General features: G+C 31.6%; 1 protein-coding gene across 1 annotated transcript; it reads right to left on the reverse strand.

The window, feature by feature from the left end:
* Positions 1–1227: 1227 nt before the first annotated feature.
* On the reverse strand, positions 1228–21663 carry LOC134705075 (melatonin receptor type 1A-like). Its single transcript, XM_063563844.1, has 4 exons — positions 21433–21663; positions 8821–8938; positions 5075–5198; positions 1228–4431 (listed from the first exon to the last, which is right to left on the reverse strand). Exons 1-4 carry the CDS (start codon positions 21613–21615, stop codon positions 3696–3698), a joined length of 1161 nt encoding a protein of 386 aa, XP_063419914.1. The 5' UTR covers positions 21616–21663; the 3' UTR covers positions 1228–3695.
* Between the last annotated feature and the right edge of the window lie 2637 nt (positions 21664–24300).

Consider the following 24300-nt stretch of genomic DNA (forward strand, 5'->3'; position numbering starts at 1 on the left):
ATGTATTGTGGTTTCCTCTGACGCCAAAATGATTGTCAAAAAAGTCAAAAATTTCTGTTTGGCATGTTTTGGGTTCTGATTTGCACCTTCTGTTTGTTTTGTTTCACCCATTAAAGTTTGTTTTGCCAATTATGTTGGTGAGGCTTTAGGGCTTTGAATGTTTTTCTGAAGCCGTTTCTTTGGCATTTCTGGTCGGGGTAAATATTTATGGCATGCGTCTTTGTGCTAGCCATTCGGTAATTTGATTAGCAGCTAGCGTTGCGGCCGTAAACATGTCTCGCAAATGACGTGTAATCAAATTCTATCGACGTTGCATTGTCACTTTATGTTGATCTGGTCACTAATGGTCATCAACAAATCCCGTCTTACTGTATCGTTGTTAGAAGGACAGTAAGACGAGTTTCGGACTTTAAATTGTGCATGATCACGTTTTCCTGTTTGTAACATTCTTATGGGCTGATTAATTTTTTAATTCCTCACTCTTGGCCATATGGAGAGACAACATGTTTTAACTGATTTTAAGTGTGTCGTAGATTGGAAGAACTGTTTCATGAAGGAGAAAAAACAAATCTCGATGCCACTGCTGGTGTAGTTTAATTCCCCGAGAGTATCACCAGTCCAATAGTCAGGACCTCTTTGTTGACTTGAGTTATCATTGATATTTTCATAATTATAAATTAATTGTTAACAATAATTTTTTTAAATACTATGGCTTTTCTACCTCAGGAATAGATTACTTATGCTGTGTTTGGCAAACTTTTTAGGAATTTTTGGTCTTCAATTCTCTTCAACTTCGTACTTTATTTGGCCTATTAACATTTTTTAATTCGAGCGTCATTGATGAGTCTTTTGTAGACGAAGCGCACGTCTGTTGTAAATATAAAATGTCAATCCTGGTATATATAATGAGTTTATTTATGTGTTCCAAATTTAGCTTTTAGAAATTCATGCGAATTCAATAATCCAGTATGTCCAATTAACACAGGAAAGTCAGATCTTGATTTTTTTTTATAAAGTAGAAGTACAGTAAGCATAAATAGTACTTGTAAATCAAATCAAATCAAATAATTTTATTAGTGTAAATTCCTATACAGAAATGATACCAGCTGACATTTACAAAATACAAATACAAATACAAAAATAAACAAACAAACAGACAAAAACAAAAAAACAAACCAAACATATTTTCTCAATGATAAGAGATGCATATTTTATATTTACATTGCGTGGAGGTGTTATTCATGCAAAATTATTAATTCAAGCCATTAACAATTAGCTTTAATACTATAAAAGTTCTTAACAACATTATGTTTGCTTTAAATGAATGTTCAAATCATACATATCGCTTATTCCAGCTACACTTACAGTACTAATGTCTGTATCATTACTTTTCAAAATGAAACTAAACTTATCTTGTTCACACATACTAGCAAAAGATGGAACTATATCACTTAAATTACAAAAGAGTACATTTCTATTAATTTCTAGCGCTTTACATTGAATGAGGAAATGGAACTCATCTTCAATTCCATCCTTACAAATTGGACAAATTCTCTGTTCTAAAGGTGTTCTAGTATATATATATCTACCAACTTCTATTAGTAATTTACTATTACTAATTCTGATTTTTACCATTTTGGAAATAACACTTTTGTTAAGGTCCAGTAGAAGGTATTTTTCTAATTCAAAATTATTTTTAACTTTGCGATATGTTCTTAGTTTATTACCATGACTATTACCATTATTTGAGTCACTTGTATGAGAATCAGTCGTGATTTTGTAAAAAAAAAAAATCAACAAAATGGATGCTGCGTTTTTAAAGTCAATCAGAATAAAACAAAATAAGTAGAATGTGTAATCTGTATTTGTAAAAGAAACCGATACATCAAGTTACATACATATTGTTAATGAGATTTATAATTTGAGGTTTTGTCTTTTGTTGTCAAACAGGTGAATCAGTTATATGTTAAATCACAAATGCTACTTCAGTAAACAACCAGTTAAGTTGCCGTATTGTATATATAAAAAAGAAGATGCGATACGATTGAGACAACTCTTCACAAGACACCAAATAACACAGAAATTATGTCTATAAGTATTATATTCAACAGAGTATTACGCCTACCTACGTTCTTTGAAAGAAATTAATACAAGATAATGGCTGGGTTTTTTTTCAAACACTAATGTCATCTTTTGGTATGTTGAAAATCACAAAATACGTCATTTTTTCGTTGTAAAGTTAAAACCAAGATGCAGTCACAAATTTAAAGCGGACTAGTCTGTATTCGTCCATTTACAATTTTTTTGGGTTAGTTAGAGGTAAACATTTCAAAAACTCATATTTAAATCCACTTTAGCCATTCTTATCAAAACCTCATTTTGTTCTTTTAATCATTAGAAAGTTTGATTAAAGTATTTAATGGGTCAATTTCCCTCTATTAATCAATGTGGCAACACCATTGTATACTTATTGACTGTGTATGAGGGAATAATAAGTTTATTGTCCCTGAGGTGCAACTATTGCCGTGAGGCGTAGCCGAGGCCAATAATTGTATCCGAGGAGATGATAAACTTGCTATTCCACTCATACCCAGTTAGTAAGTGTTTTATTATATCGAATAAGACTACAGACAATAAATGATGGGGATAAATCAACTATCGTAATATTAAAAGCAGAACCCCAGTCATACTGTTTAACGTTTACTTTATAAATATTCTAAAATGCTAAGGCTACATCCTGCACTGACGTCATCCCTAAATACAGAAGGTAAATGTCGTTTCTAAAGTGGTATTTTCAAATTCCTCCAATCCCGGAGCTACATGAACAATTCCGCGAAATATAATGAAGTTTGCAGTCAAATCGTTCCATCAAAGTCCAAAAGTTGGAAACTATTGACCGGTGCAATAGTTCAGCACTTACAAATTGAAATGAAAATATAGTGTACTTATTTCAACTTGATTTGTTTCTGTGTGTGTTACATTTCGGTGTTGTGTCTCTATTGTGTCGTAGTTCTCTTATATTTGATGCGTTTCCCTCAATTTTAGTTTGTAACCTGGATTTTTTTTTTCTCAATCGATATATGAAATTTGAACAACGGTATACTACTGTTGCCTTTATTCATATACAAAATAGTACCTGAGGTATAATAAAATGACAAAGACTACTTGACATCTAAATCGTTCCAAGTATTTAGAAGTAAAAACTAATCAATAACTACAATATTTCTAATTTCAGGAATTAAAGTTTCTAATTCTTTTGTCAGGTAATGGTTCATGTAACTATTAAGAGGTCATAAAACCCGTTGGAGAATTTATTAAATAACAATGACAAGCCAACAAACAGCAGGCAAAGTGACGTTAAATAATCACACAACTTAAAACAAATATGTGTAAACAGTAATACGCATAACTTAAACATAAAAGTATGTGCAAAATTATCAAATAGCGCACGCATTTAATACATTATCAATCGTATTCAACAATATTTCTAATAGTTGTGATATCCGTTTATTCTCATTTTTCAAATATCCGTGTGTCAATCCCTTGATTAAAACGATTGACATATATAAAAGCACAAGCAGGACATGTACAGAAATTATAAACACATTATGTACAAACAAAAATTAAACATCAATTATATATCCACAATATCAAAATTCAAGTTCTGTTTTCTTCGGTGTATTTTTTGTTTTTTGTTAAATCCCTTGCCTTTCCTGTATTGGAATCTCCTGACTTGACAAAGTGGAAGCCTGTGTGGCTGGTTTGTCTTCATCGTAAATTGAACTTGATTTGCTGATATACCACAAATTTTTCTCTGTTTCTTTTGACGTTTTCTTGTTGAAGCACATACAACAGTAGTTGACAACGAACATCTTATAACCTTTGCGGAATCTTTTATTGGTTGCCCCATATAGTATACTGTTCACGGAACTGTTGCAGTGACCAACACCAAGTGAGAAAGCATAGACGGCTTTGGATACGTTTTCATCTCTATCGAAAAGAACGAGGACGAAGTAAGGAACCCAGCACAGTATGAAAATAATAACTACCAGTACAAATGTCCGTATCATTCGAATGTCCTGCTGATGCCTGGCTAAAATAATATCTTCATTAATCGATTCGCATTTGGTCATTTGTTTTTGAAACGCCTTTCGATGCCTCCGAACGTATAGATAGATCGAAACGTAGCAGTAAAAAACAAGAGATAGAGGAATCCAATAAATCAGGGTGCTGAGAAACATAGTATATGGTAGAAAGTTTCTATCAAAGACGCAGCTCATTGTCTTATAGTCGAACGTATGACCGCCCCATCTGAGGTAGTTGGGTAAATCAATCATACTCACCAACAACCATATGAAAACAATGTATACTGCAATCTTTTTCTTCGAATAAAAGGAATGATACTTGATATTTTTACACACGAAAATGTATCTGTAAATATAATTCATATTAATATGATTCCTGATTCATTATTAAAAATATATATATATATATATACATCTTAAAAATAATTATGATCTATTTATTCTTTCAAAAAGACCGATACTAAATAAAGCTGATCAAATATCGGAAATTCACTTTAGAAAATGTCTGTACCAAGACAGGAATGTTTTGTTTTTCATTCGTTCCGTTGGCTGATAATGTTTGTTCTTGTCAGTTTTAATTTTTTTTGAATTTTCCTTAAAGTGTGTTATTCTTATTATTGTTTTTAGTTTTAAAGAAAAATAAATCGTTTTAAAGAAAATATTAAGGTATCATTCTAAATTTGAAAAATAAAATTCTTTTATTTTTGTGCTATCTGTCTATGTATATACTCTGTATATAGAATTTCAAGTTTCACTTAAGGATTTGAAATTGATGAAAATTATCATGAAACAATCGAAGAAAATTGTGGTTTTCTCTGAACCCAAATACAATAACTTTATAAAACAATTATTGAACGATTGTAAAATATAATACTTTAAAAAAAAAAACAATAACAAATAAAGATAACTTTATTTTCCTTTCATTATGCCCGCAATAACTTTTACTTGATGCTGACTAATCCCAAATTCCTATTTTGAAAGATACTCACCGATTTAGAGCGACTGATGCAAGTGTTATCATGGAACCTGCACAACTCATTACACACACTGTCGCGACCATATGGCACAGTGCTTCAAGCTTCCCGTGGAAAAATTCAGGTCCAAGGATGATTCCTTTAAGCAAAAATAAAAAGAGATTCATTATATCTTAGCAAAAGTGTGTTGGATATATATTTACTAAGTTCATGAATGTATCCCTTTTGTAAGCCATTTTATTCCACAAAAAGACCCAATTCACGGATTGGTCAAACTTAAGACTTTTAAAAGCAATATTTGGTGAGAATAGTTTGTCCGAGTTTGTTGTTATGTGTCCCTATGAACACTTTTTAAAATCAGAGGTTCTAATGGAAAGCAGAGAATTGATATCTCAATAATATGGTTGCTTTTTGCTATTTATGCTTGACATCAGCCAGTATTTTATCGACACTAGTAATTCACCAACTCATTCTCTAAACAGTTTTATGTGACAAATGTGCACCACTACTTTTAATAAAACAACCAATTGTTGGTGGAGGTTTTGCATCGAACCAATATCAGATAAACATTTAGCCGAGAGCATTTTTGTTATATATTACATCTTTTTATCTTTACAATATTGTTGGATACTTTGCTGCAATGTTTAGATTTGTTATTGTCCACATTTGTGCTTCCTTAGCTTTTGGTTTATTATCTGTGTTACATATCAAGTGGAATGTAGAAAATAGTCAAAAATACGTAACAATACTTTTAATTTGTATATTTTCTAAATTGGAAAATATCGTTCAAGATTATGTTTACTGATAAAATTGAGCATAGAAATGGGGAATGTGTCAGAGAAACAGCAACCCGACCAAAAAGCAGACAACAGTCGAAGACCAGAAAATGAGTTTTCAACGCAGCCAGAAAATCCCGCACCCGGAGCATGTCCTCACTTGGATCCTTAATAAAATTGTGTTCTAGTTCAGTGATATTGAACGTCACACTTAACTCCAAAACATATATGTCTTCATCATATGAGTTTGATTTTAATTGTTTTTTGTATAATTTACTAGGTTTAAGATAATAGGGTCGTCCTCAATGAAGTTTTGTCATGAATACTGACACGTTTTAATGAAGATTTGAAAATAAATGTCAAGAAGACATTTTTTCAATATCAGAAATCCATAAACTGCTTATTTGTTCTTTACTATTTATATAAGTCTCTAGTTAATAATGTCTTACGTCATTGAAATTTTCTAATGATTCAAAATGATTAAGTCATTAATTTTGAAAACATATTCTATCCAAACTAATTATTTCGGATACAAAAACTACTAATTAAATAGATAAGTCTATGTGATAAAATAGATTTTTTAATTTTGCATTACGCCAGGTAATCAGAATTCTTCTGAAAACAAAGCATTTACCGATGTATTAATTTTCTGCATCTATTCATAAATTAGATTAACTTTGTTGAATCAATATCAAGATCTTGAACTATTTTTTTAACAACGAAAGATATACGTTAATAACAATGATGTTAATATACTTTAGAAAATATACTACAGCCAACACTTAAGACAAACTTCTTAGAATTAGGCTTCAGGAATAAGTTTTATGTGGCTGGTTTGCATTTTGCATGTAAATATACTCGTTTCGAAGGTCAAGGTACCTTAAATGGTTTATGGCACAGTTTTTCTCGGTTTAGGTTATTAACCCGAGTTTGTTTTCTCTCAATCGATTAATGACTTTTGAACACCCGTATACTACTGTTGCCTTTATACAGCATAATGAAGTATTACATTTGTACTTTAAAATGTGTGAACCTTTATATTGAAATTGTAAATTTTCAATAATTAAAACATAGATTTTGTACGTAAATACAAATAACAAACTCTTGAAGAGAGGAAATCTAGTGAAAAAGTATTACCTCCCCTGTATATACTTTAAACAAGATCATTGTAATTCTTTCATTAATTGATTCACAGGGAAAACGTTCTAGTAAATGGTAAAGATAGAAAGAAGTTGAAAAAAACCGAGCTTTCATTTAATGTTATCATTTGCCTCATTTAGAAGCAACAGATGGGTACATCAGGCTGTAGAAGCTAGCTGTTTAAATGGGTTAAAATGTTGCTATGCTAATTAGTTTATTTTTCTGCTGGCTGTAAACATTTTCGGACCATGCTTATCATCTGTATATATATATGTGTGTATATGTAGAGCCCAGGTGGTCGTGTGGTCTAGCGGGACGGCTGCAGTGCAGGCGATTAGGTGTCATGATATCACAGTAACATATGTTCGAATCCCGGCGAGGGAAGAACAAAAAATTTGCGAAAGCAAATTTACAGATCTAACATTGTTGGTTTGGTGTTTAGACGAGTTATATATATAAATGGCTATATCATGGAAAGTCAGGGTGAATTTTTTAAAGGAACCGATTGAAATGCAGAAAAGATTGGCACTTTTGTAATTAAGTTACTAAGCAAATCTAAACGAACCTTGTGTCCATGTCAGCTTTGAATATGAATAGATCTAGAAACCGCAAAAACCAAAATCGAGAATATTAAAAATTACTAGTAGTAGAATGATATCTTCTTTATGAGAATATTTGATTTTAATTTCGTATTTAACCTATGGACAGATTTTAAAAATTTGTATTCACGAAAAGAAAATATTTCTCTATTGAATGTACATATGTCAAAAACAGATAGGTGTTCTCGATTACTTAGCTGTGAAAAAATAAGTATACTTTGTTGGACACTCCGAAAACTGGTGACCCGAAAGATCTTGAGATTTTGTAGGAACATGATTTTGCAATTCTTTTTATTAATATGCATCAAAGATTGAGATCGTTTAACAGGCTTCCACTGAAACTATGTTGATAAATTCTGAACATAAAACATCGTGTATTTGCATGAATATTTCTAATAACACAGTTTAACAAATATTTCTTTAAAATGTACAATATTGAAAACAACACGTTATTAATTGCTTGCGTCCGAAGCGCTTTTCTGGATTTACCTTCATCAGGAACGCTCAAAGCCAAACATTTGAAATCCGAAGATGTATAAGTACCGAAACCGTTGAAGAGCTGTATGTCAAAAATACCTAAAATAAATAGCCAAATTCATCTAAAGCCAACTTTGCCTGAGGGAGTTAAAACCTTAGTTTCTTAATAATTTATAAATTTATAAACGGACAAATTTTAGTAAAGTTTGTTAAATCATGTCAGTACCGAAATACTGACTACTGAGCTGATGATACCCTCGGGGACTGATAGTCCACCAGCAGAGATATCGACCCAGTAATGTAAAATATTGAAAACAACACGTTATTAATTTCTTGCGTCCGAAGCGCTTTTCTGGATTTACCTTCATCAGGAACGCTCAAAGCCAAACATTTGAAATCCGAAGATGTATAAGTACCGAAACCGTTGAAGAGCTGTATGTCAAAAATACCTAAAATAAATAGCCAAATTCATCTAAAGCCAACTTTGCCTGAGGGAGTTGAAACCTTAGTTTCTTAATAATTTATAAATTTATAAACGGACAAATTTTAGTAAAGTTTGTTAAATCATGTCAGTACCGAAATACTGACTACTGAGCTGATGATACCCTCGGGGACTGATAGTCCAATTGTTATATAGAAATAATTTTTTGATCAGTTTCGTCATCGGCTTCGGTTCATCATTGTTTTTCCCGCCTCTAGCACAAAGATTTACCGCTATCTAGATTGAAATAACCTAATAAGATAACAATTTATATATTGATGTAATTACCTATTACATTGAACGGTTGAACAATAGTCACTACTACTAAATCTGCCACAGCCAAATTCACAATGAACACATTACCAGTTGTACGAAGTCTTCTATACACGGTCACGCCACCTATTATCTATAAAGGAAAAAATAATGTTCATTTAATCAGACGTATAACTGTTATTTACACTTCTTGTATGTTGAAGAATGGTTGGTTGTGATGTTTTACGCATTGCAGAGCAAACTGATACATGCAGGATATGATCATAATTTGATTGATATGAAAAAAGATGAAATGAAAAAGAATCAGTGTCTATGGTACGAGGCAGATTGTATATATTGTATATGTGTTTTTGTATGTTAGCAACTGACAAGAAACATAATTCAGTTAGTTGAAAACTTATATATTATACATCGAGCTTATCCTTAGTGTAGACTGTTGCATCTCAGTAAATATAAAAGTAATTGTGGTTTAGAATAACCATAAACGCAATATCAAAGTTAAACCCGGTGTATGCATAATTAGAATTTAAGGAAAGTTTTTTTGGGAGGCTTTACCGGAAGGATATAATTATTGATGCTGGTAACCGAGAACTAAAAGAAAAATCTATTTTAAAGAATTAAAGACGATATCGTACTTATATTCATTAAAGGTGCATCTTTCATAGAATAAGTTTGCAGCTTGGAAAATATAGGTACTAGTATACAATTTATACCTCATGGTTAATTCCAGCCTTCAGTTGTCAGTGACTTTAATTAAGAGGAAAATCTAACATTTTGTAAACATGAATCTAAATGAGTAAGCAAAAGTATGTCACACTGGCCTATATTTCATGCTTACATCTATATATTATGCAAGAGCCTTTTATGTTAGAGGCTCAAACTAATTCTTATTTAGACAGAATGTTAGATTTTAATAAATGATTTACTTGTTTCGCTTGACTTCGTATATCAGTCACTATGCATATGATCCGGCTTTAAACCTCCTGAGCGGTTCCTTCTGCAGTGTAATTTCCAGATAAAAGAAATAGGACTTATTTTTCCAATTTAAAATTCCTTTTGAAGGAGAAGCCTTTCCATGCGATGATGACCATTCCGGTAAATATTTGAAGTACATGTAACCCATAATATATCAAAACCATTACCTAAGATGTATTTGGCAAAACTTTTCTAAATTGCGAGTCCTCAATGCTCTTAAAGTTCGTACTTATTTGCCCTATTTAATTTTTCTGATTCAAACATCACTGGTGCGTCTTTTGAAGATGAAATGTTATATTTTTTAATCCTGGTATCTATAATAAGTTTATTGATGTGTTCTTCATTAAGAGATTATCAATTTTTATCTATTACTGGCATACGTTCTCATGATACAATACCAAAACATACCATCTTGTATAACAGAAAAATGTCAAAGACCAGTTGGATGCAAGATATTAAAAAGAAATCGTGATGCAGCTTAAAAAAAAGAAGGATTTGCTCCTGCTAACAGTATAATACACCGAACTAGTGACACATATATTATATGCGTTCTTCATCAATCTTATCAGTACACAATATAGTTATCTGCAGGTATATTGGGAAAATGAAAATTGTTATGATGTAAACAATTAAGGGAAACATAGATGAGCAAGGTTCGAATTCATAACCAAAGGAGCTCAAAGAGTATTAAAAGAGACAATTAGAACTACTGCTAGTATATATTTAGCATATTAGTGGAGATAAATAACAATCTCCATTAAAATTGGAGATAAATAACAATCACCATTAAAATTGGAGATAAATGACAATCTCTATTAAAATTGAAGATACATAACAATCTCCATTAAAATAAAAGAGCAAAGATAACAAGAACTGTTTGAAAAGAAAACATTCTACACAGCAAAAACACACTAACTCAAACATCCTAAATGATCGGTTTACATCAGTTTTTTATCACGAGTTACCTAGTACTAGTCCATCAAAATATAAATACGTCATCTTTTCATCTATACCAGATATCATTGTTACAGTTAAAGGTGTGCTCCAGCTTTATGGAACATCAAACGACATGTTCTGATTCCCTCGCAGGAAGGCTCATGAAAAAATTATCAACAGAAATTACACCACCTCAAAATTTATACTCTACGCCTCTTAACACCAAATCAAAGTGCAAGATAAGTTGTTAAAGGCAAACGTCATTCCATTATTCGAAGAAAGTAGATAAAAGGAAAACATAACATCATGCTTCATTTGCATATATCAGCTTTACAACAATTGAACACATTATTCCAGCAAGATCAAACGCCAATTGGTAGCAAACTACATATTTTATCCAAATATCAACATTTTTCATAGGTTACAACAGAACTTTCTATGCCCCAGATCTTTGAATAATATAAATTGGAGTACAGAAAAACAATGATAAAGCCAGAAAAAAGAATATTTCATCAGGAAATGACTATGCTAACGCAACCATATTTTATTTCACGGGAGGTAAGCTAAATCAGAGGCAATAACCAAAGATACCAATTCCTGTACGTTTTATTCACTAATAATTATAATTCAAAATACTATTAAGTTTTGGGAATTAGTTACCAGCATCAGAAACTGATTCATTCAACATGTTCAGGAACAGCCTTCCAAAAACTCTCTATTTATATATCTGTTTAAGACTATGATAATTGATTTATCCATCTAAATCTGCTTTAATTACCATATTTCTACAGTTGCACAAACAATGTACACTGGTATATTAATTTGTAATTAATATTGATATTCTAATAATGCATACTCCGGTTTGAATTATGATAATTTTTGTATGGTGTTTCCTGGTAAGAGTGAAGCATCAAACAGACAATGCAATGCGTCAGAGACGTTATACCGGTGATCATGCTATACGGGTTATTAAGTAAAGAAGAACTATGACAATTAACTGTCATGTAAAGTAAACGACCCATCTTCAAAACTTCAAACATGCTTTATTAACTTAAATCATCAGATTAATATTAGCACTTTATCAAAGGATGATAACATCACAAATATTTATACAATTTCATTTGTTACAGTTGGGTGTATAATACACCATCATAGTAATGAAAGGTTTATTGACAATGACGTAATTGACTTAATCCTCTTCATTCCTTGCGGAACATAGGGCTTATGACTTAATTGATTGCTATTAATTATTTAAAGTTTAACGTAATATGTTTCGTAAACTGAATTATGTGATGCTTACTAGAATGTAAGTTATGTTTAAAACAAGGCAAACTAACTTAATCGGATCTGAACTATTTCTTAGTAATTTTCCGTATAAAAAGAAAATAATATAATATAATTTACTGAATGCAAAAGGAGGTTTTAGGTTTATATATATGGATTATGTTATACAGGTGGTGTTTCGAAAAGTCATCAGAATAAATAATTTAAAATTGCACAAATCAATTAAACATGTCCCTCTGGTGCAGTAGAATTGACATCACTTAATGTTAGCACTGCAGGGTCAATATATCTACTGATAGACTTTTATTCCAAAGTGGTATAATACAAATATGAGCTCATTACTTCATACAATACTGTCAAAAACCTTGCAATTGTTCCTCAAATGTAGGAATGTATTAACCTTATGTATTGCTCATATTCTGTTCGACTTAACTCTTAATTCATTTAGGCTATATTAGATCTTCATTAAAAAGATATTATTTATCGAAATGTACATATGATTTAATAGAAATAGTTCCAATTTCCGGCACCAGGTACACATTTCCACAATCAATGTATCTTCGGTGATGCCCGAGGCCATACTATTTGAAAATTAAAAGCTTAGTAAAAATACGAAGATATAAAACAAAAAGGCAAAATATATTGCCAACGTTGGTTAAGGAATTGGAGCCTTGCACGAGGGATATTTATTCCTTACTTTTCAATATTTTCCAATTATTTTAAAAAGCAAATTTTGATACATTTTACCACATAACCCATAGCAATATAATAACTGATTTTTAAAATAGGGTTAAAGAAGGCCAACCTAAAACAAAACGACCGTCAAGTCTGTTTAAATCCGGTGTTCAGTTATCGATCAACCTTTTCTCGAAATCACACGAGGATGTGACAATATAGCCAATGATTTTCAGATAGATATATTTGTGCGGTCCACCTCATTCAGCTTTCAAATTTCTAAAACCAGATGACTAAAGTTTGTTTGTAGCATTCAATCATAGACACATGATTTTAGTATATGTTGCAGATTCAGTTAATATGGATAGTTTATCACTTTATAATGAGTATATGTACTGAAAGTATAATTCGTTGCTGTTTAACTATAACTTTATAAGAAAAAAATCTCAATTTAGCTATTAGTTTGTCTAGGAAGTTCTAAAATTAAAGTCAGATACCAAAAGTGGAAGGTTGTACTACACAGATGGAATAAGTCAGGCAACACAAACAGAAACCAGATAGATCACCATAAACACACAAACCTCAACACAGGGAGTGAATGATGTGTTTGAAATGATATACCAATTTTTTAACTTGCGTTAGCCCAACATAATATTGACGAATTACATATTAGTACATTTGCCAGTATTTTTTTGAAATTTTGTAAGTCTTAAAAATATTTATTCTACAAAGTTAAAATAAACTCATCATAGATACCAAGACCAAACTTTTACACTTCGTCAGACGCGCGTTTCGTCTACAAAAGACCTATCAGTGACGCTCGAATTAAAAAATGTTTAAAAGACCAAATAAAGTACAAAGTGAAAGAGCATTGAGGACCAAAAATTCCTAAAAGTTTTGCGAAATACAGATACGGAAATCTTTTCCTGAGGCATACAACTTTTAGTATTTCAAAAATCTGTTCCTGAGGTAGAAAAGCCTTCGGTAGCAATAAACAGTTAGGACAAAATATTAAAATTTGCCTTTATAGATTTTACCATCCCCTTTTCATTGCTTTCTTGCAATATCAAGCTTACAGTTTGTGTCATAAATGTGCATATGTATGTAATCAGAATCTTCCATAGAATTATATCCAGTATATAAAATGGTAAAATATAATTTTTTGGGTGTATCCATGGCAACAATCTGAATTTATTTGTGATAAAATATTGCAGAAAGAGGGGAAAAGATGTCACATATTTCCCCAAAATTTGGCTTAAAGTAGAATTTCAATCGCTTGAAGTAATATCTTTTCTAAAACTGTGTACATGTTCCGGACCATATGAGTATTTAGACCATACGCGTATGGTCATGACCATATGGGTATATACTCATATGGTCCGACCATACGCGTATTGTCGGACCATACGCGTATGGTCGGGGTAATTAACACTCTGTTACAGTTTACTTTTAATGCTTCTAAACTCTTCATATGGTATGACCGTTCATTCAAAAAACGCTATCATATAGGTAATTCTATCATTATATTATAATAAAAAGATAAGCTAAATAAAAATAAGAAGTTTCACATAGTTAATTTTACTTAATTGTCAAATTTAAAGTAAACACATTTTATACCGATGGTCATTACCGATCAGTTATTACGAGTAATTGGCAATATGTCGACTAAAAAATTAAATTCCAAAAAATTCTTAATGAACTGTTACATAAGAAGTCACTAGAGGTAGCATACTATTAGTTTATTTAAGTTGTGTTGTGAAGATGGTGTATTGCTGTCATTTTACGATATTTGAGATCTAGAGCTTCTTAAAAACACCGTAGACATCAGAATTGCCAAAGACCTTGGTATCACTGAACGCAGCTGCAAAAAAGGCTTGTTTTTCACTCGCAAACAAAATGTGTAAATGAAAAAGATCGTGCACAAATTTCTTGCAATTGCAAAAAAGCTATGATACCGTGTGGAAGTGAATGTCATCCAAACCTATATGCACGAATGTAACTAGCGATGAAAACTAATTATGGCATCAATACTTTTTTTACGTAGTTTTTTGGATTACAAAATAAAAAAAAATTGTCATGTTTTAAACCATCACTGTTTTTTTAGATAAAGTTTTTGTATTATTGAAACGTTTATAATGTAATTTGAAAAAATACATATACCTATATGGTCCAAATACTCATATGGTCCGGCCCGTTAATAACCAAACGAGTATTATACTCATATGGTCCGACCATACGCGTACGGTCGGACCATACGCGTATGGTCGGACCATATGAGTATACGCATACGGTCATGACCATACGCGTATGGTCCAAATACTCATATGGTCCGGAACATACATATATCATTCAGCAAATCCAATGAAAATCATATGTCTTTCGTCTCATTTTTTGGTAAAATTACGTCAAAAGCTTCGTGTAGTAAATTTTTTTTGTAAACATTACATTCATTTCTCGACCGATAGCCGGTCCAGCTATGAAAAAACGGATTGACAAACAGAAAATAGCCCATAAATCATGTAAAAAATAATCTTGATGCTCTTATAAACCATCTTTGAAGGCTAAATTGGCACTCAGCTGTCTAAAAATGAATTTTATTACACAATAAATTTCCTTTTTGAAAATTCCACCGGGGCAAAAATGCGAAACTAAACCACTAACTGTGTATTGATACCTTAGTTTTTTAAAAATTATAAGTTTTGTTAACAGTTAATTCCGTCTTTTTTTTTAAATCCGTAATTTCTTTTCATTTACTTAGACAACCTTTCCTCGAAATCAAATGAGGATGTGATAACATAGCCATAACATTTGTTTGTAACATTCAATCATAGACACAAAATTTTAGTATATGTTGCAGATTCAGTTAATATGGATATTTGATCACTTTATAATGCTATATGTACTGAAAGGCAATTATAAAATTTCATTATGGCATCAGGAAACAGAAATCCATCTGTCTAGATGATAATTTATCAGCAAAGGACTCCAATACGTACACGTCACTGTTTTACAAGAAAGTATAATTTGTTGCTGTTTAACTTTAACTTTATAACAAATAAATCAATTAAGCTATTAGTTTGTATAGGAAGTTATAAGATTATAGTCAGATCCCAAAAGTGAAAGGTAATACAGACCAGATAAAATAAATCAGGCAACACAAAAAGAAACACGATAGATCATCACAAACACACAAAACATGACACAGGGAGAGAACGATGTGTTTGAAATGATATAACAATTTTTTAACTTGCATTAGCCCAACATAATATTGACGAAATATATATAATTACATTTGCCCATACTTTTTTGAAATTTTGTAATTCGTAAAAATATTTATTCTACAAAGTGAAAATAAACTCCTCATAGATATCAGGACCAACATTTTACACTTACGCCAGACGCGCGTTTCGTCTACAAAAGACTCATCAGTGACACTCGAATAAAAAAATATTTAAAAGACCAAATAAAGTACGAAGTGAAAGAGCATTGAGGACCAAAAATTCCTAAAAGTTTTGCCAAAAATAGCTACAGAAATCTTTTCCTGAGGCATACAAGTTTTAGTATTTCAAAAATTCTAAGTTTTGGTAACAGTTAATCTCGTCTTCTTTGTTTTGTAAAAATCAGTACTTTCTATTTTATTTAGTTAGACATTTACTTCGTTATATTAGTTAACTTACTATTGTAATTCTCATGATGTTTATTTTGTTGAAGTGAGGCACTTTTTCAAAACCCACGTTGGCTTATTCAAGTAATTGTTATTTATGCAGTATTATTATAATTGTTTTGAGATGTAGGTTTTATTTTAAATGTTTTTCTGAATAAATGACATTTTACTCGACTTGTGTTTCATAAACAGCAATCATAATTCATACTTTTTGATCTGGGTCATTTACACTTAGTTTTCTAGTTGTTATCTGTGTCTAGGAACATTAGCTGACAAATAATAGTTTGTTGTTGTAATTAGCTTGTGTCATGCGATTTCAAATTGAGAGGAATAATAAAATTATATTTTTTTTCAATGATGATGATTTTATAGTTTTGCAATCGAAAGGAGATGTCTGTCTTATATATCTTTAGTTGAAATGTGAATTACCGATGAATCAATTATAAAGAACTTGATTTGTTTTAACGGATATCTGCCCATGTTATTAATCATTTCCAATTATGATCAAATACTATTTAAAGAGTTTCAAATACAGAATTGGGAGATGTTACAGACGCCATCAAGAGTTCGTAGACCGTTTTCAAATATCTGTTTTACAAATGACAACGGATACATTCCAATATTCGCAATATCATCCTACCCTTTTTTATCGAATGTGGCCTACCGAATCAATCGGACTCATTAACTGGTAACTACTTACATGAGCAACACTACGAGTGCCACATGCCGTCGAATCACCTTCCTATTTCAAAAGTAAACATTTCAATACTTTATATTTATTAGCAAGCAATATTGAACGGACTCTTCTACTCTTCGAATTAATACCTGTAATTGAATGCACACGACAAAGCACAACACTTCATATGCTTTTCTTTTGATATACACGAGTCCTTTTATTCTAATTTTGCTTGCGATGAAACATGGTTTAATTTTTATAACAATCAGATTTTCAACGAAATACTATCATAGATTAAATGCTTCATGAAAATAATTATACTCTTGGTAACAAAAAATTACCACGCACAGGCAGACTGTTCTTGCAAACAGATTGGCAGTTAACTATCAATCTAGAAAAAAGGAAGAAAAGAGGAACATATCAAATAAACTCATCATAATACCTGAATTTAAATATTGTCGACCCCGATTAAAATGTTATTTTGGAAGTGATTTGAAATGTCAGTACTCAAAGTTAACCTCTTATGTGGTGGAAGGCGTTGTTTTTGTTGTTTTATTTAAAACGGGTTACAGTTTTCCTTTTTCGTGCATGTGAATACAAATAATGAGATTTAGATCGATCTAATGGTTCATTGACCTTGCACAAAAATACAAAGAAGCGATTTTTTTATTGATCGATACCTAAACATTTAGTTCAGTGACAAAAACAAATTAACGTTCACTAACATTTTACTTCCAAAAAAAAAGTGAAAGTAACCAAATAATATTCACACTTACACGTCGGAAATTGACTGACCACACCATGTCTAATAGTTATCAAAGGTATCAGAATTATAAAACAGAAACAGACAATCAATATTATACAAAACACAGCATAGAAAACTAGAGACTATGCAACACGAACTAAAAAACCTGGTCATTTTGTGTGCTCTGGATGGGTAAGCAGTTCCCGCTATGAATATGGCAACCATCGCGTTGTTTAAAACGTAAATAAATATTTCGCATTTAATTCGTGCAAAAAACTACAATAACACTAGTTTCTTATTTAGCGACACAGTCGTTGAAAGTTTTGAGTTCGTAACATTTGACCATGAGGTTGTTTAAAGGAGTCACAAATTCAACTTTAATTCAAATTTGTAAAAACTATAACCTAATCACAACAATAATCAAATATTGTGTATGACGTGTCCTAATCCAGCCGTTTCCAGCTAAATGTAATTCGATTATCCCTTTTCTCAATACAATGCTAATTCGATTTGTATCTTTCACATGGTTGAAACGACCGAATCCCTCCCAACAGCGTCCCGATTTAACTAAATGTGACCCGACAGAGGTCAGACGGTACACATCCGTAAGCAAACCGTCGCCATATTCGGGATAATCAGGTACTGTCGACACGCAATCCTATCACAGTCTGCTGAACCGCATAGCAAACGGATTTTTCTGGACGAAATCGTATTGTGTTCTGTAATTTCGGGACTCTGACGCGGGTATTATTACCGAATTTCGAATAGATAAAGGGAATGAACAAAACGGGTTTCATCAAAGATGGTTCGCATCAGAATATGTCAAGACATAGTCACGATTGTAATTCTTGTGTTTCCTGGAATGTCAGGGTGCTTGACTAACCTCTCCGAACCATTCCCGATCCGTAGGAATCATAAATATATACAAGGATGAGACATTCCAGATCAATTAGGATAGTATACCATTTATTTCACTTTCCGTGTCTTTGCGCTGTCTGATTTCAAACTGGAGCAATAATCTGAACTGTGTGAACGCCGCATCTAATTATGCTTCAAGTGGGAGTGGGTCGCGGATCTGTTCTCTGGTTAGATGAAAGTTACATTGTCGACTCTTCCGTGGTTTTTTTTCAATTTTGGTATGTAAAACAGTTGACAATTTGATACATATATCCGAGATAAAACTAACTTATAACAATTCTGCTATTCAATATACTCTTGATAAATAGCTTTTAACAGATAATATCTAATTTACATGTAGAAAATTTCAATTTCGATAGAACTAACCAAGAACAATAGAATACCTTAAACATGTTGTTTTGTAGGGTTCTAAAAGTAAACATGCCAACCACTCATTAAGATATGCACATGCTACATAAAAGACTAGTTTGAGGACGGAAAATCTTACATCTTGAAGATTAAAACATTCTAAAATTGAGTATAATAAAGGTATTGCAATTGTTTTATCACATATGCGGATTTTTTCCAAACATGCAGGTTTTTCAGTTCATTAGTGTCATTGCAATAATCATTCATTTATTGAGCCTGACTTCATACAGGAACTTCTTATGAAGCAAGATAAAAAGTTAGCAATATCCTTTAACTGTACTATCCGCTATATAGATGATGGTCCTAACCAATTTTTTCAAAATTTGGTGACTATGTGGAACGCATCTATCCCATCGAACTAGAGATTAAGGATACCACAGATACAGTTAAGTCGGCTTTGACTTACATCTAGAAATTTACAATAAGGGTCGGTTGAAAACAAAACTGTACGACAAAAGAGATGATTTCAGCTTTCTAATTGTGAACTTTCCATTTCTAAGTAGCAACATTCCAGCAGCACCTGCATACGGGGTATAAATCTCCCAATTGAGACAATATTCCCGTGCTTGCATTTCCTATCATAATTTTCTTGATAGAGGGTTGCTGCTCACAAGGAAGCTATGAAACTAAGAGTTCCAAATGGTGAAGTTGAAATCATATCTTCGTAAATTTTACGGACGCCATCACGAGTTGGTTGACCGTTATGGAATACCCGTTTCACAAATGATATAGGATATTTTCCTTACGTCGTAACTACAATCCTCTTCCCTTTCATGAATGTGACTGACCGAATAAGACCATTTACTGGATTTATTATCACATAAGCAACACGACGGGTGCCACATGTGTAGCAGGATCTGCTTACCCTTCTGATCACCCCTAGTGTTTGGTGGGGTTCGTGTTGTTTATTCTTTAGTTTTCTATGTTGTGTCATGTGAACTATTGTTTGTCTGTTTGTCTTTTTCATTTTTAGCCATGGCGGTAGCAGTTTGCTTTAGATTTATGAGTTTGACTGTCCCTTTGGTATCTTTCGTCCCTTTTTTATTGCTTATCAATACCGCCTGTACAGATTAATCTTTGTTTAATGTATTAAACAAGTGACAAAAATGACACAGAATTTAACAACGATATGTCACCGTACGACCTTCAACAATAAGAAAAATTCATACCGCATAGTCAGCTATAAAAGGCCCCAAATCAAAATTAACGGCCTAATTTATTTAAATACCTGGTTGTTAAATCGACAATTGAAGCTTTAGAAACTCGAGTTCTATTAACATATCTTTTAATGACTTTTTTAAGGGAGATTTCATCTTACACAATTATCATTTAGTAATTTTGTGTTCATGGAAGTGCAGTGAAAATTAAATAGACACTACAACACACATCGAGGGTCCGTGTTTGAATTTAAGTACCTTCGTCTCGTTTTAAATGTAATCTTTAGAAATCACAATGTCTTTAAATTAACTTAAGTAATGCTGACTTTAAGGTGCACGTGTTTCTCTAATTTCAAAATCTTTCTGTTTGAGCCCGTTCCGGTTTTCATACTACAACAATAAACTGCTTGTAGATATATTCCATGGTCAATGGTTGAATAAAGTAGTGTCCCTCTCTATATAAGGACGTTAATCTGATGTGAATATGCCCCATGTATAAATAAAAACAATTTATCTACAACTCACATTAGGACAATAGTGTTGATTTAAAATTTCAACATTCAAAAAGTTATGAACGATGCTTGGTGAAACATAACGGTAAGTTAAAATACGCACTATCTAAGGAGGCAAAAGACATGTTTACACAATCTGTATTATAAGTCAATATACCTACTGAAAGAATTTAACACAAAAGGTATTTTTTTTTAAATTTCATCTAAGCGAAATATCAATATTAATTTGTCAATGAATCAGAAGTCTGATTTATTTCAAATATCAGCGGAAAGCGCAATTATATCGATAAAGAATGCAAATAAGATAGAATGTTCATGGAAGTGCAGTGAAAATTAAATAGACACACGAATACACATCGAGGGTCCGTGGCTGAAATTATGCACTTTCGCCTTGTTTTAACCTTAATCTTTAGAAATCGCAGTGTCTTTATATTAAGTAATGCTGACTATAAGGTCACATGTTCCTCCAATTTCAGAAACAAGATACAAACTTGAATATTCAATTACTATTTCTGACTGGATATATAAAAAAAACCAATCATAAATTAATGAAAAGTAATTAATGATTAGTTGAACACATTAACTGAAATATAAAAATGGTATCAATAAGGTATTCGCAAATATTTATTTTCTTTTTCATGTGCGTTTATCGTACACAATATTAAAATAAATCTTACCAAGATATTACCAACAATTCCTATACTGATCCCAACACATATAATAACCAAGGAAACTGATGATATTACAAAATCTTCTTGTAAAAAGTTTGTGTACAATATTTCACTTCCATCGGTGCTATTCAAATGGTTGTTTTTCTGATGTTTTCTTAGAATAACATCAAATATACTCTCAAGATCCATCTCTAGTCTATTCTGTATGTATTTGATCTAATATTTCTTCAGCTATGGTTTATGTTGTCGATCTGATCAGCTGTCCAATACGCATGAATTTATATTCTAACCTATCCAATCAGCTGACTACTATATTATGTAAAATAGTCTAAAACTACCTGGAATAACTACCCCATGTATTAATATAATTAAAATATAGATTGATACTAAATAGAACTTCAATAATCAATGAATGTTTAAGTATTTACATTAATAAATTCTCATTTTGTAAGTTACATGATTTAATTCAAATTTTTTTTATCTGAAAACAGACTAAACAACGTTATCGTATCAAAACATATTGTAAAAATAATGTTTGCCTACATCTATTAGGATTTTATTGTCTTCAGTGTATACATTTTCATGACTATATTTATTGTACTATTGTTCATAAGTAGTGGAATATTACGTGAATATTTATGTCAGTAAGCATTCCGATGCAATTAAAACTAAATTCCCTTTATTGCAGAATTTCAATCATATATAAACAGTACTATAATAATTACAAAAAGAAAACAAAACATAATTGCAGTCTAGTTTTCCCTTTCTTCCTATTACCGATGGATGTTTAATGTGTGTCTTGAGTGTATCTTTTAGTCATATTCCCATTATACATGATTTTTTTTCTACAAACCAATAGAGAGTGGCATATATATATAAATATATGTTTAGCCCACTGGGGATCAGAAATGCAATTGTGATATGCAGACTTCCAATTAACATCCACTTGTTAAACAACTGTTCAAACAGGCTGATTCCTCATTGATGTAATTACAATGTAAATTATCATATGAAAAATAATAGGAGAGAGAAAATGTTTTTCTTCATAAACGTGAACAGTAAATAGTTCCATTCCTGTCGAGTTAGAAATACCTTTCGCTTTGATTGATCATTGGTGTTCGTATTCTATGGTGGTATAAAATATTCAGAAACAACATATATAAAGAAAAGCTCTGACAATTATGTTTGTCCTTTCTTGTTTAAAAGCTCTTCATATTGTTCCTGATTTTGGAATTTTAAATAGCATCACTGATGAGACATTGGTTGTTTTCATTCCAATCTGATGCAAACATATTTAAATCATTAATGTCAATATACGACTAGCACTAGCACTAGCATAAGATGTCATAATGCTGTTCACGATTGACAAAATTAATAATGAAAAAAAAAAAAAAAATTTCAAATCAGAGGAGTTATTTTCAAATTATTGCCGCCGCTATGTATACATCTGGTTATACATTTTTTTGCTCTTATTGTATCAATATTGTCTGGTAAAAGTTGTTCAATGATTGCATTTAGTCTGCCATAGAAATGTTTGAATGTAATACTAAAATCAATAATTGTATATATTTGCGATTGTTCAGCAATTACCTCGTAGGTTAATGTAGTTAAAATAGCTTGTATTATACAAGGTAAATAACAAAAACGAACAATAAAAAACTAGAACATTAAAATAAGATACATTTCTATGTTTCTATTGTTTACGTGACAATTTAAGTATGTTTACCATGCATTGATTTGAATATCTGAGAGGTATCTTTTATTCATATTTCATGTGGAACAAGAATGTGTCCCCAGTACACGGATGCCCCACTCGGAATATCATTTTCTATGTACAATGGACCGTGAAATTGGGAAAATAAATCTAATTTGGCGATTAAATTAGAAAGATCATCTCATAGAGAACATGTGTACTAAGTTTCAAGTTAATTGGACTTCAACTTCATCAAAAACTACCTTGACCAAAAACTTGAACCTGAAGCGGGACAGACGGACGAACGAACGGACACACAGACCAGAAAACACAATGCCCCTCTACTATTGTAGGTGGGGCATACAAATCACGGATGTCGATTATCTCACTTATTAAAGCAATAACTAAATGAAAGAAGACTCACTATCTTCACATACTTTTTAAATATCAAATATAACAAGTATCAATTTGTTGAATGAGTTTTAAGATGGAACAGATTTTATGTTTTCAAGAAGGTAAAATTCAATAAATGTTTTTGACTTAGTGATAGTGAGGTGTGTTTAGAACATTTGTTTCGTGATCTAGGATGAGCTTTTCATAGAAATCTGTCTGTTATTGATTCAATTATAATTACTGCAAAACATGGTTTATATACTTTTTTCTAAATTATTTATCTTAACATTGTTTCATGTCCTACCTTTTCTGATACCTTTTTTATGTTCATAAACAAATACGTAAGACATACAAATTCGGAGCTTTAATGTTTCTTATGTCAAAATATTAGTTACAAGAATGTTAATTTAGTTTAAAAGTATTTATTAATAGTGGATTGGGAAACATGTTTTGCAATTTATATTTATCCTTTCCACTCAGCGGATGTTAATTGCAATTTGAAATATTTCAAACATGACATAATTCTGAAGGGTATGAACCAAATTCTATCCCCAAACATCGACCTAATCCATCAGGAGGTAACCTTGTCCCTACTATTTCCTATCATAAAAAGGCATGCATATAATCTTACAACAGAAAATACTATCATGCAATTCAACTTGCATAAACCTTCTATGCATCCTATCGCGGTCCTTCATTAAACGTTGAAGTGCATGTGGTTTCCGCAGGTACTTTTTTTACCTTGAATCAAGGCTTTATTTCAGTTCTATTTAATTTTCGAGCTTGAA

Source organism: Mytilus trossulus, chromosome 2 (assembly GCF_036588685.1).
Source record: "Mytilus trossulus isolate FHL-02 chromosome 2, PNRI_Mtr1.1.1.hap1, whole genome shotgun sequence".
In the NCBI taxonomy this organism is placed as follows: Eukaryota; Metazoa; Mollusca; class Bivalvia; order Mytilida; family Mytilidae; genus Mytilus; species Mytilus trossulus.